The sequence below is a fragment of the Nomascus leucogenys genome, chromosome 17, assembly GCF_006542625.1.
Source record: "Nomascus leucogenys isolate Asia chromosome 17, Asia_NLE_v1, whole genome shotgun sequence".
NCBI lineage: Eukaryota > Metazoa > Chordata > Mammalia > Primates > Hylobatidae > Nomascus > Nomascus leucogenys.
The window spans coordinates 80,316,671-80,336,402 of record NC_044397.1 but is presented as its reverse complement, the minus strand read 5'-3'; the positions used below and the strand labels follow the sequence as shown (position 1 = coordinate 80,336,402).

The following is a 19,732-nucleotide window of genomic DNA, read 5'->3' as shown; positions in this document are numbered from 1 at the left end:
GAAAATATCCAATACTCTCTACTTTTACTTTTTCTTCTCACATATAGTATCATTTTATACTTTTTGGGTATGAGTTATGAGAGAACTCTCAGAATAAAATGACTAAAAAGGGCAACTGAGTTTAGTGTTTCTGATTATGGATTATTTACTGAACAGATTAATCAGCAAAGCAACAAGAGAGATTTTTGAGGCACCTTACTGTAAACATTGCTCAAACCTCATTTTCTGAAGAGCTTGGAGATAACAGAACTTCCTGAGCATCAAAAAACTCGGAAAGGGAGTCAGTGATGGAGAGTCTACTTTCATTAGAAAGCTGATGAACTAGAGCTCGGTTTTCATCTCTGGAGTTTTCCTATTTGAAGAACAAAACCAAAAATGTATACATTTAGAAACATTCTCAAGAGAAAGAAAATAATTGATTTAGTTGTACAATACACAAGGTCACAGGCCCATGCAAATAAGCAACTCCAAGCAGAGGTCAGCTCCAACACTGAGAAGCGAGCCTCATGCAAAACACAAAGTTCTCCCCCAGTATGGGCACCGCACTTACAGGCACTATCACTTCTCACACACATGCAACAAATCACAAGGCGAAAAACAACCGTCCAGGTCACTCTTTGTTCCATTTAAACGGGGAAAAATTCCAATGCTCTCTGAATCATATCCTCTTATTTGCTACCACTGCTGGATGTTTCTTTTTATACTAAAATCTCCTCTGCATTGCACTGAATGCATGTCTTGCATGGCTGATTCAGAGCAACATAGCTTTCTTCTGTCCCTATGCTCTCTGAGGGAAAAATATGCTGCTTTTGAGGTGTCCCTTGACAAATACACAATGTGTTTTGGTCCAGAAGCACCCTGGTGGCAGATCATTTATTATTCACGGATGAATGATATAAGTTCTCTTTGTCTGTCTCTTTCTACCCACAATGACTGCAAGGAAAGGAAGTCCCCAGTCCTCTTTATAAGCTTCTGTACAAATAACACAACAGAACATCATTGTTTTCTTATCTCACATGACCCTCCATTCTCCACTCCACTGGGTCTGGACTTTCCCTCTGGGGTGGACTTAAGCCCTGAGCTGGCCATGGCAGGATATAACAATGAACCAGACAAGGTTTGTGGACTGAATAAGTGGTGACAGAATGCATCCAACACACATCAGACCAGGCCTATGGAACAGACAAAGTGCTGGCAAAGTGGAGAGATTGATTCTGATTAGGGAGATTTTGTTTGGGGAGGGCTTCATAGAGGTGGCACTTGAGGAAAAAGAACAGATTCAGGACAGGATGATTTGATTTCTTTCAATCAGAGTAGACAGGTAGTAGTAAAACCACCCACATTTTTTACTGGGCTAACAAAGGAGTTGCTTCCACATCATCCAGAATAATTTGGGGAAAAGGCAGATTGTATCCTGCCCAGAAATTGTCTGAATTCAGGATATACCCCTCAGTCTCATAGGGAGGGGATGCTATGACAGGAGGGCCACAGCAGATTTTCATAATTAATAAAAGGCAAGTGGTCCCTTTACAAATTGCTTGCTTCAGTTTATAAATATGTATCTACAAACTGTTGAAACAGATATCCCTTTCCTAAATAAGGCATCTGCCCAAGGTATTAACGATCCTACCCATTTTAATACCCATGTAGCCTTCTGAAAACCAAGCCTCTTCTCTACCCTAACAAAGAGATCACTTTAGAATCTGTAAGTATCACAGCTGTTAACTTCAAGGAAAAGGTCTCTCTCCTCAAAAGAGCCAGGCATAAAGCTATTGAGTTTGAAAACATCGTAAGGAATAGCTTAACACTCACTCAAACAAGAGAATTGTCCTGTGTCTTCTGTGAGCTCCTGTCACAAAAGATGCTCATCATTTATTTACTTGTTCTACTCATTAATTTATTACTAGTCACTCCTGCCATCTCTGTATCTTCCTCCTCCTAGGCTGATGGGTCAGAAGATTTCCTGGCTGACCAACACTGAAAATAATATTCCTAGCCCCTAGCCCTTTCTGGCGTCTTCTTAGATGTACTGAAAACTCACCAGCACTGCTGCACCCCAAGTCTACAGCATGGTGTCTTAAACAACTCAGGACCTCATTTGCTAAAATATTAACCCAGTCAGTTCAATTCAATAATTTCCTTTCACATATGTAATGCATGACTGGTTGCTTATCTATTGTTTGCATTACAAAAAGTTAAATCAAGCGTGTCCAACCCACAGCCTGGGAGCCACATATGGCCCAGGATGGCTTTGAATGTGGCCCAACATAAATGTGTAAACTTTGTTAAAACATTATGAGATTTTTTTGTGATTTTTTTTTTCTGGCTCATCAGCTATCATTAGTGTTAGTGTATCTTATGTGTAGCCCACGACAATTCTTCTTCTCCCAAGGTGGCCTAGAAAAGCCAAAAGATTGGACACCCCTAAGTTAAATAAACAGAGAAAAGGGAGGGAAAGGAACATTCATAGTTCACGCTATAACAACCACTACAAGCATTCTGACACATTTCTTGTGAAATAATTGTAATCATTCTATTTTCATATCTCTATATATGTAATTTTATAAAGTTCACCCAAACAACATTGCAAGAGTTTTTTTTCAAAATTAAAATGTATTCTGAAAATAAAAATATGTATTCAAAATAGAAAATTCAAAAAAAGCAAATAAAATAAATATCACTTCAAGTCCCATTGAAGTGGATATGAATGCGGAAGTGGAAGTGGCCCCTATTAACTTGCTGGTATTTTCATATTAAAATATTTGTGTACAAATTTTATTTTGAAAAACTGGGATAAACAGTCTACATATTGTCTGCTCCATTCACTAACCATTATATTGTTAACATTTTCCCAGACCATTCAAAATTCTTTGAGACAATGAACTGTAATTGATATTTTATTATATTGTGTCATAGAGTAATAATAAAATTAAGAATGTTTACAGATTTGCGAAAATGGTTTAGTATGTTTGTAAATATGTTTTTGCTGGTATCGTGTTATTTCTTAGAATCAATTTTTGGAAGAATTATTAATAACCTTTAAGGCAAAATATATATTACCTAATTACACCAACAAGTAAGGAAACCTCTGTTTTTTCTTATCAAGGGCACTGCATACCATAATTTAGAAAACTTTTGAGCCAATCTAATTGTTTTAATTTTCATTAGGCTGAATAGTTTTTCCTTTTTTAAAAACAAGCTTGTAGAGATGTTATTCTAGGGAGAGGCTGGATGAAGGGTCCATGGGACCTCCCTCTGCATTTCTTTGTACTTTCCTGTGAATTTACAAATATTGCAAAATAAGTAAACAAACAAACAAACAAAAAAACCCATACCTATCTGTATTTGTGCATATGTGTGTGTTTGTGTGTGTGTGTGTGAATTATGGCCTTTTTCCATTTATTTGTTAAAGTTTTAAGTCACTTGATATTATTTGTTCATTGGTTACATATGAAAAACATTATCATTGATTTAGCATTATCTCAGTCTGTCAATTTGACTGAAAATATTTTTCCCAGTCTATTATTTGCCTTATTTTTTTGACACACATCACTTTTTCCTAAAAAAAAAAAAGTCAGATCTAATCAACATTCCTTTTGCAATTTTTTTCTATTGCAACCCAATTTAGAAAATCTTCCCTACTCTAGCAGTTTGATAAATATTTACATTAATATTTTTCAGTTTGAATTTTTATATTTAACTTCAATTTGCTTTTGATTCATTTAACATGCAATGAAAAGATTTAAACTTCTTTTTAAATTGCTTTGAGCAGGGCATGGTGGGTGGTGAGTGCCTATAATCCCAGCTACTTGGGAGGCCAAAGCAGGAGGATGGCTTGAGCCCAAGAGTTCAAGGTCAGGCTGGGCAACATAGTAAGACTGTCTCCAAAATAATGGTAATTAATTATAATAATGTAATAAATTTCTTTGAGCTGTGCCAACCTAATTTATTGAATAATCCACCCCTTTCCCATTGGTTTTTGATGCCTTTTCGAACCATAATCTTTATTTCTTTGGTATACAAAATAACGTTTATGCCTGAGAGAGTTATTCTGTCCCATTCTTACCCATCATCACCTTATTTTAACTGCTGGAGCTTGAACGAGTGTTTTATTTTCTGGCTTGGCATACCGTTCTTCATTATATAGCAGTGTATACTATTGAGAAAAGAATTGCTTTGGCCTCATTAGATGTGAATTTAAATCTCAGCTCTGTCTGTTACAAGCTGTATGTCTGGAGGAAGTTATTTAACCTCTCTGAGCTTTAGTTCTCTTGTTTCTCAAATGAAACTATCACCACCTACTTCATAGAGTCATGGTTAGGATTTTGTGAGGTAATGTATTCAAATGCATGCTGATATAGCAAACAGACAATTAAAAGAATTCAGTTCTCTTCTCTTTCAGACTTTTCTTTAAAAGTTTTGGCCTTTTTTAGTCTCTTAAATGGACATTGGATGTAGTATGGTGTTACCTCCCAAAGTCACTTGCCCTTTCATTTGGAATCTAAAATAATTGAAGAACTGATAACTTGATAATATTAAATCTTCACATCCAGGAATATAAAACAGGAGAACTTGGTAGGCTGTGGGGGTAATTTCTGATTTTAAAAAAGGTGGGCATTTTAGAATTCAATTAGCCAGGCCCAACACCAAAGATGGGTAATACATGTGGCTAAAGAAAAGGTAATGAGGCTGGGCACGGTGGCTCATGCCTTTAATCCCAGCACTTTGGGAGGCCGAGGCAGGCAGATCACAAGGTCAGGAGATCAAGACCATCCTGGCCAACATGGTGAAACCCTGTCTCTACTAAAAATACAAAAATTAGCCGGCATGGTGGCAGGCGCCTGTAGCCCCAGCTGCTGGGGAGGCTGAGGCAGGAGAATGGCGTGAACCCGGGAGGCGGAGCTTGCAGTGAGCCGAAATGGTGCCACTGCACTCCAGCCTGGGGGACAGAGCAAGACTCTGTCTCAAAAAAAAAAAAAAAAAAAAGAAACAAAGAAAGAAAGAAAAGGTAATGAAGTGAGCAAAGAAAGTGAGAGTTCTAAAAGGAGAGCACCTTGGGCTGACCCCATTGGTGGAGACTGTCATTTCCCAAGAGAGTATCAGAGGTAACCGGGAGTTACCCCAAAAAAATTAACTAGAGTCAAGTTTTCAGTCTGGGAGGCCATTTTCACTTACTTTCCTACTTATGTCCTGAAGGCAACAATAACTTTACCTTTGCTGGGAAAGTTAGCCTGAGTCACTCTATGATAAAAGGGATAAAATAAGGGAAACAGAAAATTTCTGAAAGAGGAAATAGATAAGGTGACAACTGCATCACTGATTCAAGACTCAAGAAGGCTGTTGTGGAAGGTGTGCGTTTGAACGATGTTATTGTTACCTCTCAAGGACAGTGTACAGCATTTCAGCTTTCAGGTATGTTACTTTTAAGATCAGTTTTAAAATACGCATTTTAAACATATAGTTTAAAAACATGTATTTTAAAAGACTTGTGATTTTGATTTCCTTTCCAAAACACAAAAAGTTCCAAGTAGACATGCCAAGCATAAATTCATAAAAGCATAAATGAAGGTTATGTATTTAAATAAGTAAATTGTGATAATACTATTTAAAAGGTAAATACTGTCTGAAAACATGCACAAACTCCAGAGAATACCATAGTACGTGGCAGCTGGTCAGTAATGGCTGATCCCGGCCATGACTGGGTCCTGTTTTTAGCAAATGTGCAGATTCAAAAGAGGGCCTGCCCAGGCCTAAAGTCAAGGCACCGTAAGTAATGTTTAGGTGCTCAATGCTGCAGGTGACAGTTTAGGTCTGGGCTAACATACCTGAGAAGTGACCTCTTGTGGGTAGCGCTTCTATAAAAGAATGTCATACTTAACCACTAGCATGTGCCTCAGAAGTAGTAAGAGACCCACGAGCTTCTGCCAGACAGAGAGTGAAGCTCATGGGAGTGGATGGGCCTGTCCACACATGGCACCATCTTGTCTCCAAATGGGTTCAGTGCCCGGAGCCCTACAGTCCATGTACTGACTGACTCCAGCCTCAACTCGCCTCACCACCCCGCACAGTGGCTTCCCAAGCAGTGAAGGTGTGTGAGGGGTTTGTTTTCTTTGAGGACAGAAAAAGAAGGACAAAAGATTATGATTAAACATTACAAACTTCTTTTAAAAACTTACATAAACACACACCTCTTGTCTATTACCTGCCTTATATTTTTTGTTTTAAGTGTACTCAGTCTAATTCATTTGTTAATAAAAATTTAGCATATCTGAAGCAGGCATTTAATATAAAAAATAGCTTAAAAACAGTTTTTACTTTCATTACTCTTTCCTACTTATTTTTTGAGTAACCTACTTGTACTTTTCTGAAATTTCTCATTTTAAACATGCAAAGACTATTTTGGATAAACATCCCTAGTCTTGAGGAAAGACTTTTTTTAACATACTTTTAACTGACCAAGAGACACTTTAATTGTAATGAAGTATTTTTTTTCCCTCAGAGTGTACAGCCGCATTCTATAAAAGAAAAAGAAAATCACAGAAAAGGGAAAAGGGAACAGCCACAGAGAAAGGGTTAGAGGGGAAGGAGGCTGGCAGGGAACCAAGATACTGCAGGTCAGAGAAATGTAGGTTTCTTCAGTAGTAACAAGAGAAAATGTTAATCTCTCTATAGTTCCCACTCCAGTACCACTTAGTGAAAGGGGTGACATTTAGGAGCGAAACAGGGTGAAGAAATACAAAAGAAAGAAGAGTTCAGGGGCAGGGAGCAGTTTAAAAATGCAATTAGCAGCATATGCTCAAGAAAGCGTTTGAGCCCGAGACCCCAGTCCATGACCCAGCTGCGGCCAGCACCCAGAGGAGGAGGGCAGAGAGGTGGACAGCACCCACGAGGGGAAGCAGGGAGGCCGTGCAACCGGACAGATGGTATCACGGGAGTGGGCGGCAGCTGGGGAGACATTACCAGACGCGAAACCTACCCACCTCTGCCAGATTGTCACCCGACTTGGCGACAGCGGGGGAGTCGAGGAGCAGAGACTCGGCATGGATTCTGCGTAAGCGTTCTTTAAGATCTGTGTTTTGTGCTAGGGCCTGGAACATGTTAAAATAGTGGGGCTCTGTTAATAAATGGATGTTTCAGAAAAGCACAGCAGTGGGCTCTGCAGGAGCGATCTCTAAGAGCTTGATGAAACTCTTAGTGACGTGGTCTGAGAGCGCACCTTCTGGACTTTTTCCTTGAATGCTCTCCAAGAGGATACTGGTTCTGAGATGCCTGGGAGATGACAAACCTGGAGGCTCCAGAAATGATGCTCTTTTTCTTTTCTCATTCCAGACATGGAAGGAGGGTTGGTAAGTGCAACAGAGAGGGAAGTCACAGACACTGTCGGCTTCTGTTAAGAGCAGTGATTCCATAGCATCTCCTCCTCCTCCCCAACTGTCTGGAGTCTCTTTGTCCAAATCCCTTCCTAAGGAATCCAGGCTTCTATCAGCTTTGAAGAATATGCTGGCCCCACCCCTTACGATTGGACATATTTCAATGTTATTTAGTTATCATACCCATTGAATCAGATTTTAGAAAGTGTGCTGGAGGCCAGGCATGGTGGCTCACACCTGTAATCCCAGCACTTTGTGAGGTGGAGGCGGGCAGATTACTTGAGGTCAGGAGTTTGAGAACAGCCTGGCCAACATGGTGAAACCCCATCTCTACCAAAAAATACAAAAATTAGTTGGGCATGGTGGCACACACCTGTAGTCCCAGCTACTAGGGATGCTGAGGTGGGAGAATTGCTTTGAACCTGGGAGGCTGACAGACGTTGCAGTGAGCTGAGATCGCAGCCTGGGTGACAGAGTGAGACCCTGTCTCACCAAAAAAAAAAAAAAAAACAAAAAACAAAAGAAATAAAGTATGCTGTGTGCTGGAAAGTAGGACTTTGTGAAAGATTAATTTTACTCTTTTCCAATAAGGATATTGATTGTTCTATTCATTCTTCAGGACTAAGGCAATTTATTTCAAAAAAGAAATGAGTAAGCCTCACTTACCTGCATAAGGGCTTAAGGACCATGGCTCTGGGAATGGGTAAATGTGAGATGAAAAGCAAATCTGAGACTACGCCCCCAGGCCTCCTTTATATTTCCCTGGGCAGGGCTCATTCCTTATCTCAACCTCTCAACTAGGAGGAAAGTGGCTGAAAGGTAAAGGAAGCTGTTTCCTTCACGCTGATACTCTTGTGTACTTCATGACCAACTGTTCTCCAATGGTCTGTCTGTGGAAGGGGACAAGTTCTCCTGACTGTCTTCCCAGACACTCACACGATCAGCTCCGTGGCTGCTCGCATGCAGATTCAGCCTATGTGTCTATCTTTCTGACTCTTTTCTAAGAAGCTCTGAGTCTTTTGCATCCACCAGGGCCTGCAGGACTGACCTGCTGAAAGCAAAGAAGGATGTGGTACTGACTAATCCTCTACCTGGATCTCCAACAGGGATGCTGGCTTTATTTTTCAGTCCCCGCAGAGCATATGGGTTATTTGAAAATCCTCGAGGACCACTTAAGAAACACTGCACAAGAGCTAAGATCACACAACCACATATAACAATCTCTCTGGAGCACTCACTTTATTCTGGCCAATGACAGTGGTACGGAGGCTAGAATCTTAGAACAGCCTGAAAATTGTGCTATTTTATTAGTTTTTCTTTCCTTTGTAAGCCACAGGCAGAAGAAGAAAACATAGCAACACTGTGCATACAGCACCGACATATCCATTCTGATAGCTCTGATATGGTTCTAAAAATTTTATTTTCAAAAAACAAGTCTTAAACCCCAATTGTGAATCCAAGCCAAAAAGCAAAGAAAGGATCACTCGGTTTTATCTTAAGTTTCCAAAATCGTGAATATGGGTGAGAATGAATTCCTTAGTGAAGGTGAGAACAGCCTTGGCCTAGGATACCACAGCCAAATAGGTCTCAGTGGCCAAACAGGCAGATTGACAAGATGAGGCCAGGCCTCTGTGGGAGGAGGCAGGGAGAGGAAGATCATGGGGAGAGGGACCTTGGAAGCCCATCAGAGATAACTTTTGTGAACGCACTAAAAGCTAGCTTAATGAGAACAATGAGAAACTTAGGAAAAAAAAAATAGAAACACTTTGCTTCTGCTTCTCTCAAACCAAAATGGCACCCAGTGTATGGCTGTCTTATACAATAAAAAGAGGGCAATTCTATCTGTGACCTTAAGACAACGTTAAGACTCTTCTTTATATATGGAGCAAGCCAATGTCATTTTTAATTTCTTTTGAAGATAGCATACTTGGAATGGTCCATGAGTGAATATTCCTTACATATTCTACAACAACTATATGTGCTACTGGCAGAGGATTTATCACTAACATTATATCAAGAGCATCACTTTTCTTAGCAATATGATAAATAGAAAATATGAATCAACATTTTCTAGTTCTCTCAATGCCTGTGTTGGCTTCTGGTTACAAGATCCTAAAATTTATCTCCCCTACCTGACCTGAAATAGAAAATTCAGTATTGCTTCAGATGGTAATTTCATATGTGCACACATTCTTTCTCTTTCTAAAGTAGGAATTCCAAAGTACAAGAAAAGAGTAAAAGCAAATCAGTATGCTATTTCAAAAGTTCTCTAGCCTCCTGATAGATGCAGGGTAAAAAAAAAACCAGATAACTTTATTCAAATAGAGGTAGGACATGGCACTTTAATGGAGCCTAACTATTCTGAGAAATTAATTGAAACTGATGAAAAAAGGAGAGAGAATGAGTGACAGAATGGCTGAGAATCATCTGGGACCCTGTCAGTGATTTTCCTGTTACTATGAAGGTATAGTGATTGCCTGACAGACACTTTCATGTGACTCATCTCTTTGTAGCCACAGTAGGGGGGGCAGGGCAGGGAAGCTAAATGTCTTGTACTATCCAATCAAACAAAATAGCTCTCATGTCTTTGAAAGAGTGGTAAACAGGATCAGTGCTTTGCAACAGAGAAGATAAGAGCATGAATTGGATATTTCACTCTGCCACCTGTCATCTGGAAAGTAAGGCTAAGCTTGTGGTGTCTCATGCCCATAAAATTTCCTCCAAACTGTCAGATTTTGTAAGCATTAACAGAAAAATGTCTGTAAGACACACACACACATACACACAAAAAAGTACAATAAACATGTTAGAGAAACAAAAAAATTAAGATCAGTCAGAGGAAACCAAACTTAAAGAAGGTATCACTTAATAAAATACTAGCTATTAAGATTTGGATAGGTAAGTTTTGGTGTTTCGAATAAGCAGATTTGATGAAAGGTTAGAATATAATTCGGATAATTTGGTTTTCTCCTGAATTTTCAACACAATCATGGAAATAGAAATTACAAAACATTCATGAGCCTGGACGCATCTCAGGCATTCCTGGATGCAGACATGTAACTTACGGATGACAGGGCGTTCTTCAGACCAATGACCTGAGCAGATGGGGAGGAGGAGGCATCCTGCTCCATCAGCTGCTTCAGTTTCTCTCTCTCCGCTGACATGATATTAAAAGCTGACCTTAAAGTGAAGTAAACTATAGAGATATAATCATTATAAAAAGGAATAAGGAGGCACAATTAAAAACAAAATACAGAAAAAAACATATCTCTTATAGAAGAAATAAGCAAAGTAACAGCCCCGAATATTTTGAGTATAGCAAATGTACATTCTACCTTGACTTTTAAAAAACACGTTTGCCATGTAGAACACTCTAATTTAAACTAAGTCCTCTGGATGACGACGTGTCCACATAGGTTCATCGACTGTAAGAGATGCAGTACTATGGTGTGGGATGCTGATGGCGGGGGGACGGTGCCTACATGGGAGCAGGGGGCTCATAAAAGCTCTGCACTTTTGGTTCAATTTTGCTGTGGACCTAAAACTCCTCGAAAAAATTAAGTCTATTAAAATTAACTCCTATTCACACACATCTGGCAATTCTAAGGCCCCTATCCACTATAATGTCTCATGACTTTATGACTTATCATCAGGATTTTTTGACACTTGGACTTTGCTTCTGGATCCTCAATGATCAGTGTTTTGTTTTGTTTGTATCCCCAAAGACTGGAAAGGGTTAAAAACAAAGCTTATTGGTTTTCCAGGGGAAAATGTTAACACTGCAGGAGAAAAATCAGACAGCACCTTAATCAGGTGATCAAAATTAACTATCGGTGAGAGTCAGCTGGACCGTGTGCCTCTAGGTAAAATACGCTGAAAAAGACACAACATCTCCTTTGGTGTATGCCAGCCAGGGCTGTGTAATCTGAATTTGATCATGAGGAAACATCAGACAACCCCAGAATGAGAAACATTTTATTTTTAAAAGTTGGCCTATACTATTCAAGTGTCAATTTGATGAAAGAGAAAGAAAGGCTGAGGAACTGTTCCCAATTAAAGGAGGCAAAAGAGGAATGACAATGAAATTGACTCAAGGGGCAACATGGTACTAAAGGCATTGCATTCTTGGGATAACTGACAGCATTTGAATATGGAAGGTAGAGTAGATAAAAGTTGTTTCAATGCTGTATTTCCTGAATTTGATTACTATACTGTGGTTATATAACAGAGTATTCCTATTTTATATACTAAAGTATAAAGCCATTAAGAACAACATGATATATGAATCCTACTCTCAAATGGTTCCAAAAACTGAAAGTGTGTGTGTGTGTGTAAAGAGTGATAAAATAAATGTGGCAAATATTTAAAATGAGTATTTGGATAAAGCGTATACAGAAGTTCTCTGTATAATTCTTGCAACTTTTCTGTAAGTTTGTAATTGTTTCAAAACAAGTCTTACTGTCTACCTTCTTGCTTGTTAGCCCTTCCAGCTGCAGGACCCAGAATCCCCCAGCTCTAACCCTGACATTCAGCTACTCTGTTCCCTAATGAGCACTCACGTACAATAAGGGCTTAGCCACTGTGGCCTCCAATGCCTGAACTGAAGTTTTAAAAAACATTAACACATACAGCACACACACAAAACAAAATCATTATTCATTAGGTTTTGATCACATCATGTACAAATTACTTCCTAGGGATGAGGAAGCTGTTACCTAAATTACTGATCGTGGCTATCACATTTGAATATTATCTTTCCAATCTCCTTTATAATATTTATAATAGAAGAGCAGGAGGACGGAAGAGACTCAGACACATGTCTTCTCAAATGACCTAGCACATTACTGAATTCCACAGGGCTGCATTTTTAGAGGTATTGTTATTCAAGAGTGGCCTATTTAGTAACACAGAAACTAAATAGGCATTATTGACTTACTTCATTTAATAGCAAGGAGGACAACTAAACCTCTCTATATGTTGTTGCTGAACTTGCCTGAGGTTGTGGCATTTAGTGATGGACCTGAAACATCTTAACAAAGTCACAACAATTTGTACACAAACACACACACACACACACACACACACACAAACACACACAATGGTGCTGCCTCTGCCAACAGAAGATGGGGGTCAAATGGAACTAAAATTTTCTAACAACACCTGTGAAACACACTTAGCTCTTTGCTTTAAACAATTTAATTGAGCAAAACAATGGGCAGGACAACAGAGTAACCAACAGCTGGGGCTCCACCATCAGCCCTGGATTCTTCCCTACTCCATCACCTATTAACTCCATGACCTTGGATGAGTAAATGATGTGCCTGAACCCCAGTTTCCACATTTGTAAATGGGGATAATAATAACTTTTACTTTAAATGGTTGTCATGAGGATTGCATGAGAGACAGAATGCAGGTAAAGCACATAACACAGTGCGTGGTATATAATAAATAACAAATGTTACTGCAATAATCATAGTGATACCGATGAAGGAGACACATGAGAATGAAGGTGATGGTGACTGCAGTCTCTTGAAATGTTGGCAGCAGCTCTAGATGATGCTTTACTCTTTTGCCAGGACAACGCTTGTAAGTAACTGCACACGGTAGAAATTCTAGGAATGAGGGGTTGGCCAGAATCTATGGAGCCATAGGAGAACAGCCTTGGGAGGAGAGCAGCAAGCCACACAGTTACGGACTGCATCCTATGTCCTATTAGATAGGCACTATGCCCCTCCCCGCCTGCCACACACACAGGATGCCCACGGCCATCTCAGTGGGTCCCCCGGGGAGCTACCTCTCACTGTCCTGTTTATTGCTCCAAATAAAATAAATGTGGCACTCAGCTGGCTGCCACTTTTCCAAATCAATTCCTCTGGCTTCCAGGTGACCCACAGAAAAACAAGGCTTTCCACTAAATGAGAAGAGTCCTATACAAATTTTTAAAAATGGCAGAATATACAATATTTGGTTCAAAATGTACAGCTGATAAGATTGCAGTAGGTGTAAGATAAGCAGAAAGAAACTCATATAGTCATTATATTTTATTCTAAGGAATAAAACGCTTCCTAAATCATCTGAAAAAAAAGGGTTTGGAAGACTAGATCCCTGTGTACTAAATTTCTTAAATGACTATTAAGGCCCACCCAGGACGTTAAAATAGTCATTCACAGCCACCTAATGATCCGCCACACACAGGGCAACGATCAGAGGTTGCTCATGAGAGACCACATTTATATTAATTGTTTAAGACACAGGATCCCAAAAATCAGGAACACTCTCTGTGATAGGAGTGCTTTCTTACTTATTTCTAACATGAATCTAAGCTTACTAGAGACAAATAAACAGCTTTAAAAAATAAAAGATTCAAATGAGTGCATCACATCTATGGTTACCTGACAATAAATAAAGCCACACAGAAAATCTTAGATGCTCAGAGATTACCAAAGCCACCCACCCCACAACACGACCAACTCTTCACATCTCCAGCTTCCCCGCCAAATGGTCTGTTGGCCCACGCTTGTCAGAGCACTTGCTATCTCCTAAAATGGTACATTCTGCTCTGGGACTTAGAAAGTCCTTCCTGCTGCTGAGACATTTGCCTCTGTCTCTTCACTGTCAAAGAGGAGGTATTTCCTCTTTCATTGGGTGTTCAAATATCAGAAGGCAACTGTGGCATCTGTGTTTATTCATCTCTTTCCCAAACTGTCATTAGCCATTTCTCAGATACCCTTTCATGGACTACGAGAGGCGGGCGCGGGTTGAGTTTTTGACTGTAAGAAGTCATAAGTTGCATCTACAGAATGGAACATCATAAGCGTCGTACAAGTGACTCTTGGTGGTCACCACCTTTCTGTTTCTAAGGCTTCCATGCTGTTCTTTTATTGAGTTAGTACAGTGAGACTATAATAGATGGAATGTTTGGATAGTGAGAGTCAATACTCTCACTATCAATTTATCTCAATTTGTCTGAGCTCTACTTCTTAACATGCTCCTTCTTTAGCAGTTTCTCAGCATCAGGAAAGAATAAGATCTTGGAGAAAGTAGTTATGAATGCCATGGGCACCACTCTAGAAAGCAATGTGGTACAGGAGAAAGAAATTCTCTAATAAGGCCAGCCTGAAGTTAAATTCTACCTCTAACACTTAGTTTCAGCTGCCATTTATGTTTTGGACAATTATATTCAGTATTTGTCCAAAATATGTTTCTACATCTATACATGTAGATAATGGGCACATCTGAGGAGTGCTTTAAGCAATGAGAAAACCTACTATCACAGAGCACCTAACAAACAGTGAGACTCATTTTTCCCCCTTTTTAATTGGAAACCAAATTTTAGGTGAACTTTCTTTAAAATGTTAACATTCCTAATATATCTGGGACACTCTGATCTTCTGCAATCTGCAGCAGTTTCAAACCTCACAGGATGCCCATGATTTTAAAATTCTTTTTAACCCATATTCCATCCAAATTGATTTAGATACATTAGGTAACTTTACTAAATGGTCCTACTTATGAATCTAATTGCTCAGCACATTTATGCTGAATTCCAATTTATGAACAATAAATGTCTTGGCTTTTTGTTGAGTCATATATCTCTTTTAGCTTTTTAATCTATGAAAGAGGTATCACTGTAACACACTTGGCTCTTTATTCAATGCTTCCATAAGCTGAAAATGGTTCAGAAAATGACCACTCAGTACTTACTACTCAACATAGAGAAAGAATCCAGAAAGAAAAGAATAGGTAAATACAGTTTTTTGTTCTATTTAGCTTTCACATTTGTGAATGAAGATTTCCTTCACTTGTAGGAAAAGTGTCGCTTCCCTTCCAAGTCAAAGAACACAGATATCCGCTTCCATTCGGAACACCTGACCCTAGTCCTGTCTTGTTCCTTGCTTTGCCTTCCTAAATCTGCTCACCAAGTTTGGTCATTTCTGTTTCTGCTAACAGAACACTCTCTCAGAAAACCTTCTTGTAACAATAAGCAATAGTATGGACTCTTTCTATTCAGTGTAAAATAATCAAAGAAAATAACTACAGAATTTGAGAACCAAAAGAGTCAGGACAACTACTATACGACATTTAAAAGGCTATCAATGGCCAGAGAGATTAATAAAGTCAAATTTCCACAGCTAGTTAGTAACAGAGGTGGCCTACTTAGCCAGTATAGAAGGAGCTCCAAAAAGGTTTATTATTTACAATGTTTCTTAAAGTATGTTTCTCAGAAACTTAAATTCCAGGATGTTAATAGCTGTTGGGAATAGGGGGAAAGATTCCCAAATAACATTGAAAGTCACTGAGTTAAACAAAGCCAACAGATTTTTTTGTTGTTGTTTTTTGCTGCAGGACTTCTCAGGGCCTTTACTATTTACTGTTCTTATGTAAATCCAAAGGAGACCATAGTCAGCAGTGTTTTCCAAACATTTTTAATCATGAAGTTTTTGTTTCATTTTTAGAAGTACTTTATGGGTAAAGTGTTCCATAAAACATATTTTGGGAAATGTAAAAGCTAATATATGCAACAAAAATTACTTAAGACTTTTAGGTTTCAGTACATTTCATTCTCTGCTTATATGTGTGTGAACATCAGCCAACAACTGGCTCAACAATATATAAACAGAACCAAAGACAAAAACCACATGATTATCTCAATAGATGCAGAAAAGGCCTTTGACAAAATTCAACAACCCTTCATGCTAAAAACTCTCAATAAATTAGGTATTGATGGGACGTATCTCAAAATAATAAGAGCTATCTATGACAAGCCCACAGCTAATATCATACTGAATGGGCAAAAACTGGAAGCATTCCCTTTGAAAACTGGCACAAGACAGGGATGCCCTCTCTCACCGCTCCTATTCAACATAGTGCTGGAAGTTCTGGCCAGGGCAATCAGGCAGGAGAAGGAAATAAAGGGTATTCAATTAGGAAAAGAGGAAGTCAAATTGTCCCTGTTTGCAGATGACATGATTGTATATCTAGAAAACCCCATCGTCTCAGCCCAAAATCTCCTTAAGCTGATTAGCAACTTCAGCAAAGTCTCAGGATACAAAATCAATGTACAAAAATCACAAGCATTCTTGTACACCAATCACAGACAAACAGAGAGCCAAATCATGAGTGAACTCCCATTCACAATTGCTTCAAAGAGAATAAAATACCTAGGAATCCAACTTACAAGGGATGTGAAGGACCTCTTCAAGGAGAACTACAAACCACTGCTCAATGAAATAAAAGAGGATACAAACAAATGGAAGAACATTCCATGCTCATGGGTTGGAAGAATCAATATCGTGAAAATGGCCATACTGCCCAAGGTAATTTATACATTCAATGCCATCCCCATCAAGCTACCAACAACTTTCTTCACAGAATTGGAAAAAACTACTTTAAAGTTCATATGGAACCAAAAAAGAGCCCGCATCGCCAAGTCAATCCTAGCCAAAAGAACAAAGCTGGAGGCATCACGCTACCTGACTTAAACTATACTACAAGGCTACAGTAACCAAAACAGCATGGTACTGGTACCACAACAGAGACATAGATCAATGGAACAGAACAGAGCCCTCAGAAATGATGCCGCATAGCTACAACTATCTGATCTTTGACAAACCTGACAAAAACAAGAAATGGGGAAAGGATTCCCTATTTAATAAATGGTGCTGGGAAAACTGGCTAGCCATATGTAGAAAGCTGCAACTGGGATCCCTTCCTTACACCTTATACAAAAATTAATTCAAGATGGATTAAAGACTTATATGTTAGACCTAAAACCATTAAAATCCTACAAGAAAACCTAGGCAATACCATTCAGGACATAGGCGTGGGCAAGGACTTCATGTCTAAAACACCAAAAGCAATGGCAACAAAAGCCAAAATTGACAAATGGGATCTAATTAAACTAAAGAGCTTCTGCACAGCAAAAGAAACTACATCAGATGAACAGACAACCTACAGAATGGGAGAAAATTTTTGCAACCTACTCCTCTGACAAAGGGCTAATATCCAGAATCTACAATGAACTCAAACAAATTTACAAGAAAAAAACAACCCCATCAAAAAGTGGGCGAAGGACATGAACAGACACTTCTCAAAAGAAGACATTTATGCAGCCAAAAACACATGAAAAATGCTCATCATCACTGGCCATCAGAGAAATGCAAATCAAAACCACAGTGAGATACCATCTCACACCAGTTAGAATGGCCATCATTAAAAATCAGGAAACAACAGGTGCCGGAGAGGATGTGGAGAAATAGGAACACTTTTACACTGTTGGTGGGACTGTAAACTAGTTCAACCATTGTGGAAGTCAGTGTGGCGATTCCTCAGGGATCTCGAACTAGAAATACTATTTGACCCAGACATCCCATTACTGGGTATATACCCAAAGGACTATAAATCATGCTGCTATAAAGACACACACACACGTATGTTTATTGTGGCACTATTCACAATAGCAAAGAGTTGGAACCAGCCCAAATGTCCAACAACGATAGACTGGATTAAGAAAATGTGGCACATTTACACCATGGAATACTATGCAGCCATAAAAAATGATGAGTTCATGTCCTTTGTAGGGACATGGATGAAGCTGGAAACCATCATTCTCAGTAAACTATCGCAAGGACAAAAAACCAAACACCGCATGTTCTCACTCATAGGTGGGAATTGAACAATGAGAACTCATGGACACAGGAAGGGGAACATCACACTCCAGGGACTGTTTGGGGTGGGGGGAGGGGGGAGGGACAGCATTAGGAGATATACCTAATGCTAAAGACGAGTTAATGGGTGCAGAAAACAACATGGCACATGGATACATATGTAACAAACCTGCACATTGTGCACATGTACCCTAAAACCTAAAGTATAATAATAATAAAAAAAAAATGCCATAAAAATCAAACTCACAGTCTATAATATAGAATAAGGACTTTTAAAACCAGGATGGGTGTATTTTGGTTCCCTACCATTTGATCTACAAAACCAGGAGAATTCAGATGCATTTAACAAGTTGAAGGTCACAGAGACTATGTTACATCACTGGAATTCTTGCCTTTAGTTTAGCTGCTTTGGAATTGTAGTCAACAGAATAGTGATGCAGTAGAGAAAGTACAATAGATACTGTCAGTAACAAAACGAGGTTTACACAGGAAGAAAGGTCAAGATGCTTCGAGTTTGAGTGTATGGAAGTGAGAAGGCATGCAAGGTCACAGGACTTAGTACAAACCTGAGAGCTGTCTTTATTCTCTGAGGCCCCCAAATTACAATCTGTGTAAGAGACTCCCTGAACCAGGAAAAGGAAGATCTTTCCATCTCTGCAAGTGTACTGTAAAACCACAGGAATGAAACAGCTTGTTAGGCTCCCTGTGGAATTTGTTGTCTGTAAGCCCACAGGGCTCAGGCGACTGTTGAATAAGTGCATTGGACCTTTCTCCAGGACAAACCTTGGTCCAGTCTAGGTATGTGGCAGCTCTACAGCCAGCAGGTTTTCACAAAGTGGGAAAGACAGAACTGCTGGCTGGGGCCCATTACAGACTTTCAACAAGGTGGAGGCCTCTGCAGGAGGACTGGATCAATGGATCCACTCAATATGGCAACCTTTGTCCTGCTGAGGAGGCAGCTTCTTCAATGTAGGTGAAACTCAGGACATTTCCTCTGTGTAGGGAGGCATTATCTTCTCATTTTTTAAAAGTTCGTATTATTAAAAAGTAACAACGTTTTACAGGAATTTCCTCCCACAAAACTTAAGATGCCCTAATTGCAACTGATTATTTTAATTCTTCAAATTCTTTGAAGATCCTTTAAGGGTGGGCCAGGTAACTCGCCATTTCACGGATGGACTGTACAATAGCACAACAAAACACTGATAACAGTCTAACCGTATTTAGGACAAGCGTTCCAGGTAGCAATCTGTATAAAGGATGAAATGGTTTCCTTATAACCCACCTCATATCCAACATGTTTTAAATATAGAGGGTAAGGGAAGAGAGAGCTGAAGGAATCAGTAATGCACGAAAGAAAAATATGAAGTAGGAAAGGAAGGCAATAGAGGGAATATCTTCTCTCTTCCCACGTTACACACTGCCCTCCCACTGAAAAATTTTAAATCCATTTTCTCTTTAAGAAATAATATATGAAAATTGAAAAAAAAGTTAAACAGAAAGATAAATAAGCACTTATAACTCCAGCCTCCATCACTAAAATGTTGGTATATATCCTTCTAGACTTTTTAGTATACCTATATATGCCCAAAATAGGATCATACCTATATATTGTTTTGTAACCTTACATTTTTACTTTACATTTTATGCTGAGGACATCTTTCTATGTCTATAAAAAATAATGCTGGCCACTCC

The 19,732-nt window shown here is 39.1% G+C and overlaps 1 protein-coding gene across 6 annotated transcripts in view; it reads right to left on the bottom strand.

The window, feature by feature from the left end:
* OSBPL3 (oxysterol binding protein like 3) overlaps positions 1-19,732 on the bottom strand; it is a 199,372-nt gene that overhangs the window by 53,652 nt on the left and 125,988 nt on the right. For 5 of the 6 annotated variants that reach the window (XR_004026431.1, XR_004026432.1, XM_030796352.1 and 2 more), the window contains exons 12-14: positions 10,436-10,566; positions 6,981-7,088; positions 218-352 (exon numbers count right to left, since the gene is read on the bottom strand). Coding sequence is in view for 4 of the 6 variants with exons in the window: in XM_030796352.1 (XP_030652212.1) it covers positions 218-352; positions 6,981-7,088; positions 10,436-10,566 (374 nt within the window). In the remaining 2 variants the exon portion in view is untranslated. The remainder of the gene's footprint in view (positions 1-217; positions 353-6,980; positions 7,089-10,435; positions 10,567-19,732) is intronic. The other variant, XM_030796356.1, reaches the window with a different exon arrangement.